Genomic DNA, 9,820 nt, shown 5'->3' on the forward strand with positions numbered 1-9,820 from the left:
AGTCATTATTACGAATAACATATATAGTTATATATTATTATATAATGTAATATATCACACCGATACACGCGTATACACTGCAATGTTCTGCATATTTCATATAGGTATTACGCGTGTATATACTAATTACGTGTGTAGTATAATTAATTATACTAATTAAGTACCGTTTTCCTGGCCAAGACTCGATGTACAACTCAAAACTCAAAATGCATATAAAATTATATTACTAAAATACAAGTATATCATGTAAAATATATAATATACTAACAGGTATATAATATATTTATACTGTACAGTACAGATAATATTATTTTGTGCGGCAAAAAACCCATCACACTGCAATGCGTCGACATGATAATAATTTTACACGATTTGTAAAAAAGCACGTTGGTATAATTTTGTATATGTTGTCGAATTGAATTTATTTTACTTAAAACCGTACACATGATAAATATTTATAATATAATATACACATAATATAAATATATACATATTATATAGGTAAAATAATAAATATATAGGTACACGGCATATATATTTAGGACACGACAGCAATGTGACAAAGTCACATTACAAAATATATACTTACAATGTACATATATGGTATTGTATTATTGTATTGTTGTATATATATATATATATATATATATACATATATATATAAAAAAAAATACTTAAAGTACAACAGTTTGCTGTGCGTACGCGTATAATATAATAATATATAGTTTAGTGCAGTGGCGGCGGCGGCGTCGTTTAAAACCCGGCTAACACGGCCGTTGCCGCGCACGCGACGACGAAGAAAAAAAGTAATATAAAAAATTTCTATTTTCAAAGTATATATTTTATAATATATTATAAATTTTATAATTATTTTAATTCACTATATGGTCACGCGGCTAAAACGTTCGTATAAGTCGCTCGACGTACCTATATACTGGCACGCAGTGAGCGTCCAATATATTCACAATAGTACAGCTTACTACGTTTATAAATATACATATAATTCACAATATCCACATATTTTATACTTATTTATTCGTATAAAATATATAAATATATTATATATTATATGCATATACGTATTTGGTTACGGGGGAAAAAACGTTACTACTTGCACAATATACTTGCATCACGCATCGCGCATTACTATTTTGTATAATTTAATATTTTATATGTATATAGATAAACATAAAAGGTCGTTTTGTAAGTTTTTAAACGCGTACACACTAACATAAAATATATATACTGTACATACACACGTATATAATAATTAATAATAGGTAATAATAGGTAATAATAATAATAATAATAATAATAATAATAATAATAAATCTAAAAACGAAACATGACGGTAATATCAAACACATATGAGTATAATATAATATATAATAGTTTATAGGCAGAAAGGTACTCGAGAGATTACTAGAAAAAACAAAATAAAAATTACACGTTCGTTGCGTACCTATACCGCGGGGTCACGCTGCGCGCGCGACTGAAATTTGAAAATTATATCGAAGAAAAATCAAACGCGGCCGCATAAATTATTATTGGTTATTACTATTGCTGCTGCCGTCGTTGTTGCTACGCAGGCCCCCGTGCACGACCGACCACTAACCGTTTTCAAACCAGTGGCGGGTATTGGTGCTGGTGGTGCTGCTGGAGTTGCTGATGGTGATGGTGATGTCACAACGGCGACGACGATCCGGCGGCGGCGGCAGTGCCGGACACGGACGATCCGGACGATTGCGGTCCACCGGAAGCCGCTGCCGCCGCGGCGGCTGCTGCGGCGGCCGCGGCCGCGTGATACAGCGACGCCTGCTGATGGTGCGGATGCGGGTGCCCGTGGTGGTGAGGATGATGTGGGTGCGCGTGCGGGTGATAGTAATCGTTGTACCCAGTCGTGCTGCCGTACTGCGAAGCGGCCGCCATTTCGTACATTTTCTCGGCGGCCGAGGCGGCGGTCGCGGACGACGCGCTGGCCGCGGCCACGGAAGCGGCCGACGACGGTTTGTCGGACGCGGACGCGGCTGCGGCCACCGAGGAGGCCGTCGGCGGTGGCGGCAACAATCGCGTAATCGAAAACGGATGGCTGGACGCGGCGAACTCGGCAGCGGCCGCGGCCGCGGCGCCGCCGCCGCTGAAGACTTGAGGTGTTGTTGCAGTTGGAGTTGCTGATGGTGACTGTGGTGCTGTTGCTGCTGCTGCTGGTGCTGTTGTTGCTGCTGGTGGTTGTGGTGCGCGGCGGCCGCGGCCGCGGCGTAAATGTCCACCGGACTGTGCTGCTGCTGATGGTGTTGCTGCTGCTGGTGGTGGTGCTGTTGCTGTTGGTGTTGCTGTTGCTGGTGTTGGTGGTGTTGCAGCAACGACCCGACCAACATTGACGACGACGAGTCGTCGTCGCCGCCGCCGTGTTGTTGCAAATGATGGTGCATGTGGTGCACGTGATCGTGATCACTGTCGTGGTGATTGCCGTTGTTATGGCTATTTTGGTGCTCGTGCGTGTGGTGGTGGTGCAGCAGCAAATGGTGTTTGCCGTGCTGCTGCTGCTGTTGGTGCTGTTGGTGTTGATGGTGCATGCCACTGCCGAATCCCAAGTCTGCCGCGGCGGATGAAGACATGAGCCCGCCGCCGCCGGCGCCCAGTTTTTGATTGTGATGGTGTTGCAGTTGCAGCAAATGGTGGTGGTGGTCGGCGGCGGCGGCGAGCACCGACGAGGACGACGCCGACGACGGCGGTACCGAAGACGACGGTTTTTTGTCCAGCACCATGTCCAAGTGGTGCTGCTGATGGTGGTGGCCGCCGCCGAGTTGATGTTGACCGCTGAGCTGGTGCTGACTGCCGCCGCCGCTGTGCAGCATGGGCGACGAACTCTTCGAGTGATTGTGGCCTCCGTGGTGCTGGTGGTGGTGACCGCCACCGCCGTCGCCGTGTTGCCGGATCGACGAGGCGTCTTTTTTGTCGTCTTTGAAGCGCTTCTGCCGTCGGAGGTAGCAACCGTTCTCGAACATGTTTCCCGAGTCCGGGTGCAACGTCCAGAACGAACCCTTGCCCGGTTTGTCGGGCGTCCGGGGCACTTTGACGAAACAGTCGTTGAACGACAGCGAGTGCCTGATGGAGTTCTGCCACCGCTGTTGGTTTTGCCGGTAGAACGGAAACAGATCCATGATGAACTGATAGATTTCCGAGAGCGTGAGCATCTTCACCGGCGAGTTTTGTATGGCCATCGTGATGAGCGAAATGTACGAGTACGGAGGTTTGGCGTGCGTGTAGTTCCGACGATACGTCTTGTCGGCGCGGACACGTTGCAGCGCGGCGGCGTTCGCGGCACCGGTCGGGTCGCCCCCCGCACCGGCGGCCGCGGCCGCGGCAGCGACGGCGGCGGCCGACGCGTTCAGACCGTACATGGCCGCGGCCGCGCTGGCGGCGGAGTTCATGCCGCCGTACAGTTGCTGTTGCATATTGGCCGCGGCGGACGCGCTGCTGCCGAACACGAGCTGCTGTTGCTGTTGCTGTTGCTGCTGCTGCTGTTGTTGCTGTTGCTGTTGGTGGTGCGACTGCGGGGGCGGCGAGCACAGCGACGGGGTCGACGACGGTCCGCCGCCACCGCCGCCGCCGCCGCCGGTGGTCGAAGAGTTGCCGCCGTACATGGCCGCCGCGTTGACGGCGGCGGCGGCTGCGGCTGCGGCCGCGGCCGCTGCGGTCGCCGTGTCGGAGTACAAAAGTTTTTGCGACGATAGCATTGTCATAGTTAAGCGTTTTTACTTTTACCTGCGTTTATCGGTACAATTATATTAATCGTATGTAGAGTGTACGATATCAGTGTAGACGTCGTTGCTTCACGCGTCTGTCCGTCTGTCGCTGCAAACTGCACTACGCGATATCAGAAGCGACGGCGGAGCGGCGATCGCGACCGCGGGAACGACGGCGACAACTGCGGCGCTAGCGAATGCGGCGGTGACGGTAACGGCGGACAATCGTACATAATATTTGTCCACAGCGACCGTACGGCATATATACCTATACACTACAGGTATAAGCGGATGTCTCGTAACGGTCGCTTCGCGCCGCCGCAGATTTCCGCCGTTTTGCTCGGCAACCTATATCGACTCTGGACGCGCGCCGTTCGCAAAAACACTTGCAACGTATACCGGCCTGTGGCGAATTCGCGTGCGTGTTCGACCGTGTTATTACCGCGGTTCAATATAATATAACAAAATAATAATAATATATAATATTATATACCCGGACGACGACGATGTACCGCGGGACGAAAAATTATTAAACGATAATAATATAATATTATTATAATATTGTTTTAACGTGACTCGTGTGCGTGCGCGCGCGAGTGTGTCATCGGCTCGCAGGTATATTGAGTACAAAATAATATTATTTACGACGTGGTGCGCGCGCTAATACGATATAATGTCGTGTCGTTCGTTCGGGCAAGGCTGATCGCGGCAAACTGCTGCCGTCGTGAAACCGACCGACCGAGAGTGTGGTGCCCCGCCGGCCCCGGTCCCGGTCCCGGTCGACGGAAACACACACACACACACACACACACACGCGCGCGCGCGCGTTCACCGACGCACACACCCACAAAACACGTATCACTCGCACACGTCTCAGTGGTGCGGCGCGGATGGGGGAGGGGCCGGCCGGTTTTTAGCGCCGGCGAGTGCGTGCGTGCGCGCCGCGTTTACGGTGCGTGTCGGCCGTAGTCCGCCCGAGGCGCGGTGCGGCGGTCGGCGCGGCGCGCTCGCGCATTGGACGACGTCCCACCGCGACGCCGTGCGCGCGCCCCGCCCGCGACGCCGCGTCGCGCACCCCCCCGCCGGGCGGTCGCCAAGACTACAGCCAATCGGCCGCCGGCCCGACCCCGCCCGGCGACGAGACGACGGGTTTTCCGCCGCCGTCGCGGTGACGGTTTTTTTTTCGTCGGCCGTTTTTTTCCCACATCAGTCACGTCGCCGCCGGCACACGCACACACGGTCGGTTGTCTTGCCGCCGCCGCCAGCGCACCAGCAGATGTTCGGGGCCCGGCCTGCACTTCGAACTGCACCCGCACCGCGCCGCACACCGCGCCACATGGTCACAATATGATGTTTTTCAGTGATAGAGACGGAGCTTTACCTAAACGCCGCCGCCGCCCAAAGTCGCGGATCGCACCTGCAGAAGAAAATAGAGAGCGCTCGTTTTACTATAATATTTTAATCGATACATATTAATTTATATTATTATCTTTTTTTTTTTTTTTATCCATAAATTCGTTATAATATCGTATACGCGTTACGTTAATGTATAATATTATATACGAAAATGTATAATATCATACGTTTTGTGCGTAGGCGGTATGTTGGGTTTAGGTGCGTTTAACGGTCCCATATAGAATTACCCGCTTGGCCATTTAAAATCGTGGCACCGGAGTAGTAACAATAATATATCCGTTAAACCAGCACTGCAGGGCGCATTTTTTACCCACACGCGTTATCATTGTAACTTCATATAGCTGCAGGTATATACTTTTTGAAATGTTAGGTTTTTTTTGTTTTTTTTTTTTTTTTTTAGGGGATGGCTTCTTCTTCATCAATATCTGCAATATTTATTGTATATATTGTGCAATTTACCTACGTATAATATATGTCCTATAATATAGCGTTTTGGGTTGTATTTGTACAAATATTTTGACTATAAAATACAAACTTATAGGTTATTGTTCTTTTGATCGAATGTTGTGATGGGTTCCGTGCGGTGCAAGCAAAATACATACCATCCATCGTGTACCTTAAAATAAATCTATTATTAATTCATAAAAAAAAATCTACAATTTTTTATATTTTTATTTTTATCTGGGGTCTACCTATATTCAGTGACATAGGTATAGCGTGCAGCATTCTTCAGTGGGTATAGCAATGTCTATATACTCGTATTTAGATGGTGTTAAGTATTACAAGGCCTGCAAGTGATGGTGCCCAGTTATATAAATATCAGATATCCAGAAAAGGTATATTTATAATTTATATATTATATTTATAATCTTTATAGGTAGGTATATTAATTAAGGTTATAGGTTAGGTTAAATTGTATTAACAACCACTTATATGAAGGCTTAAAAAAATAGGTATTATATTAATTATAACGTATAATATACTTACATTTTAAATATCTGAAAGTAAAATTGTAAAACAGTTAGGAAAAGCTTTTCCTTGATTTTATTATTTTTAGGGTTCCGTACTTCAAAAGAAAAAAACGGAACCCTTATAACATCACTTTGTTGTCCGTCCGTCCGTCCGTCTGTCAAGAGCGTTTTTCTCAGGAACGCGTGGAGGTATCAAACTGAAATTTGTATATGATACTCAGGTCTACTGTCCCTGGAAGCTGTAGAAAAATCAACCTTCTAAGCCAACGCAATCAAAAGATACAGCCATTTAGGCCGCAAATTTCCGCAAATTTTCGAAACTCGCACGGGAATCAAAACCTACAGGGTACTTCCCGTGAACTTAGAATCTTGAAATTTCGTACGAAGTCACGTCATATAGTACAGATATAGGAAAAATTACGAAAACCGTAAATTTTTAGTTTCATCATATAAAAAAAAAATATTTTTGAAAAATATTTTTGACAATTTTGAAAATTTCAAGTTACTACTCCTTATCTCATGAACGCGTTGAGGTATTAAATTAAAATTCATATTAAATACTTAAGTCTATAATACCTTTAAACTGTAACAAAATCAAACTTTTATGTCAACGCAATCGAAAGAAATAATAACAATTTAAGCCGCATATCGTCCGTCCGTCTGTCAAATTTTCGAAACTCGCACGGGAATCAAAACCTACAGGGTACTTCCTGTGAACTTAGAATCTTGAAGTTTCGTACGAAGTCACGTCTTATAGTACAGATATAGGAAAAATTACGAAAACCGTAAATTTTTAGTTTCATCATATAAAAAAAAAATATTTTTGAAAAATATTTTTGACAATTTTGAAAATTTCAAGTTACTACTCCTTATCTCATGAACGCGTTGAGGTATTAAATTAAAATTCATATTAAATAGTTAAGTCTATAATACCTTTAAACTGTAACAAAATCAAACTTTTATGTCAACGCAATCGAAAGAAATAATAACAATTTAAGCCGCATATCGTCCGTCCGTCTGTCAAATTTTCTTAAATAAAAAAAAATAAATAAATAAAAATAAAAAAAACTTTTACTTATATACCTACAGGTTTGTACGGAACCCTCGGTGCGCGAGTCCAACTCGCACTTGCCCGGTTTTTTTTTATATTAATATAACTTGTAAAAAAATATTCAGGTAATATAATTATTTTTGAATATTTATTGAGTGTTATACATTTTCTATAAAAATGCAATTCTACCATGTGTACCTATGTTAATTTATAATTTTTTTCAAAATGTGTTTCTGAAGGTACTGCAGGTTATAAAAGTATTGAAAAATTGTTTTTCGTTTTTTACTATAATGAAAACTAAACTAGCAAAACTTTTTTGCCGTGTGCTTATGACTGAAAACAATTAAATTTTGATCATCAATTTGGGAGCATATATAATTATTTATATAGTAGGTTTATATACAAAATATATTATATTCATACCTTTTATTTTCTACATTTGAAATAGACGGCGCCGCGGAAACAGCTTTCGCAATACTTCCGCGAATACTATATACACGCACCTATAAATAAATATAATCGAACAAAATAATTATTTAAATAAATAATTCTGTAAGAAATAGGTACCTATACGTGAATACAGAGTCATGAGACGATTGAAACAATGAACATATAGAAATAAATTTAACAGCCTCCAGTTGTCCTACCACCTATATAAATACACGGCCATCTTATAACCGAATAATAATTACCTATTTGGCTATACATATACAATTTATTGTTTACAATTTATATATTATTATTGTATGATATTATTGTGTTAGGTATATGACCATCTATAGAAACTACACAGTCGAATTCGCTCATATCGATCTTTAAGGGACCTAAGTAGAAAGCTATAATCGTTATAACCGAATTTCGTTATACATATTATAAAAAGTAACTTGATTTTTAAAAAAAAATGATCTATTAAACAAATTTGTCACTGTATAATTTTATTTAAGACTAGGTACATATTTCAACATTTAAGGTATTTATAATTTTTAATAAAAGTACATGTACATATAGTAATAGTATAAGTAGGTATATATGTTTACGATTTGTATGAAAAATAATCAGCTATTACCTATAGTGATTTGTTTATAATTTGATTAAGATTTTTTAACAAAATTAGAAAATTAGTTTGATGCCATTGATATAGGCATAATATTCTGACGTATAGGTATTTATATCACTGTTTACCGAAACAAAAGTACGTACCTGATCAATATAAAAATATATTTTCGAAATTGACGGATAGTATTATAGTAATTAGTAATAAAAACGGTAACTATAAGAAACGTAGGTATATGCCGTATTATAATACAATACGGCCGTACAAGACATATTATCTGTTACTGCTAGATAAGATTAAGAATTATCCAAGGTTCACAAAAATCCACCTTGGAATTATCGCTTCGAACGAAACCAAATTTACTACATGTTTACAAGTACCTATACCTACATGGCTAAATGTACCTATATTATTAATTGTTATAGACGATTGAAAAAACCAATTTTCGTTTTAAATAACATCGCGCTGTATCCGGATATCGTTATAATATACGAATAGAAGTACTACACATAACATATAAAAGTATAAAACCAATCAAATACATAATTGTTTTGAATCGTTTACCCGGAATATCGTTATACCTACCTATACGGCATCGCGTAATATGGCGAATTGCGTATTTGACTGTATACCTATACACCAATATAATATATTATATAACCTATACCTATGCAACATACCCATAGAATTTATAAATATATATTGGTACGTTATTTATAGATACATGCACTTATATTAATATTAATCTTAAGTTAAGTATACTCACCTATATGGATTTTATGTAACATGATTATACTTATTGTTGTTTACACAGTAACAATAATGCATGTGGTCGTATCATGAAATATGAAATTCTTTATTTCACCTAAAATTAATTAATACTAAATCTAAAATAAATAAAATCAAAATCAAAATTTTTGAAGAAATAATAATATTCATTGTGGGCCACATAGAAGGGCTCGCGAGTCGCATGTGTTCGAGAACATGATGGTGCACTAGTTGACTTTAAGGAACCGTAATATTCTAATCTTTTCACTTTTATGAATTCATTTTTTTTTAAATCTGTAGTCATCACCATTTTTATTAAAATTATCTCAATTTATCACAATTTATTAAATAATGTAAAAAAAAAAATGATAACATAAACATAAACCTAAACTATTTGGCACGAAAGTGAACGACTTAGGTACTATAATACTATAACACGCAAATTGATCATATATTTTCTGTTATTTTAAAGTTATAAAGTTATATATATGTTATTATGTTATATATTTATACATGTATAATATGAGTGTATATAATATATTAATATAATATGTATATTTCATATTATGCTATATTTATTAAATATCGATAATATTACATGACTATATTTATGCATAATAAATAAAAAAAAAGACTCCAATTTATAGGTAAGTATTGTATTCACAATCTTGTGACGGTCATCTGTTTCACTATATACATCATATATTATTTATATTATAACTTAAAATGTTTTTTTAGATATAGAGCTTACTAAAATGTTATACATAAAACAGTGGACGAAAATAACTCCATTTATTTTTTATAAGTGAAA

General features: G+C 40.2%; 1 protein-coding gene and 1 long non-coding RNA gene across 2 annotated transcripts; both read right to left on the reverse strand.

Annotated features, from left to right (window-relative positions):
• Nucleotides 1–639: 639 nt before the first annotated feature.
• LOC114131101 (hormone receptor 4) lies at nucleotides 640–4,599 on the reverse strand. The gene is given in 2 exon segments (XM_027996242.2): nucleotides 640–2,127; nucleotides 2,130–4,599. Coding segments are annotated over 2 exon segments (2,061 nt in total). The 5' UTR covers nucleotides 3,747–4,599; the 3' UTR covers nucleotides 640–1,683.
• A 724-nt stretch (nucleotides 4,600–5,323) lies between these two features.
• Nucleotides 5,324–8,794, reverse strand: LOC126551838 (uncharacterized). Its single transcript, XR_007605724.1, has 3 exons — nucleotides 8,388–8,794; nucleotides 7,611–7,690; nucleotides 5,324–5,781 (listed from the first exon to the last, which is right to left on the reverse strand). It is a non-coding gene; the product is annotated as an uncharacterized LOC126551838 (long non-coding RNA).
• Nucleotides 8,795–9,820: the final 1,026 nt, after the last annotated feature.

The sequence above is a fragment of the Aphis gossypii genome, chromosome X, assembly GCF_020184175.1.
Source record: "Aphis gossypii isolate Hap1 chromosome X, ASM2018417v2, whole genome shotgun sequence".
Lineage (NCBI taxonomy): Eukaryota > Metazoa > Arthropoda > Insecta > Hemiptera > Aphididae > Aphis > Aphis gossypii.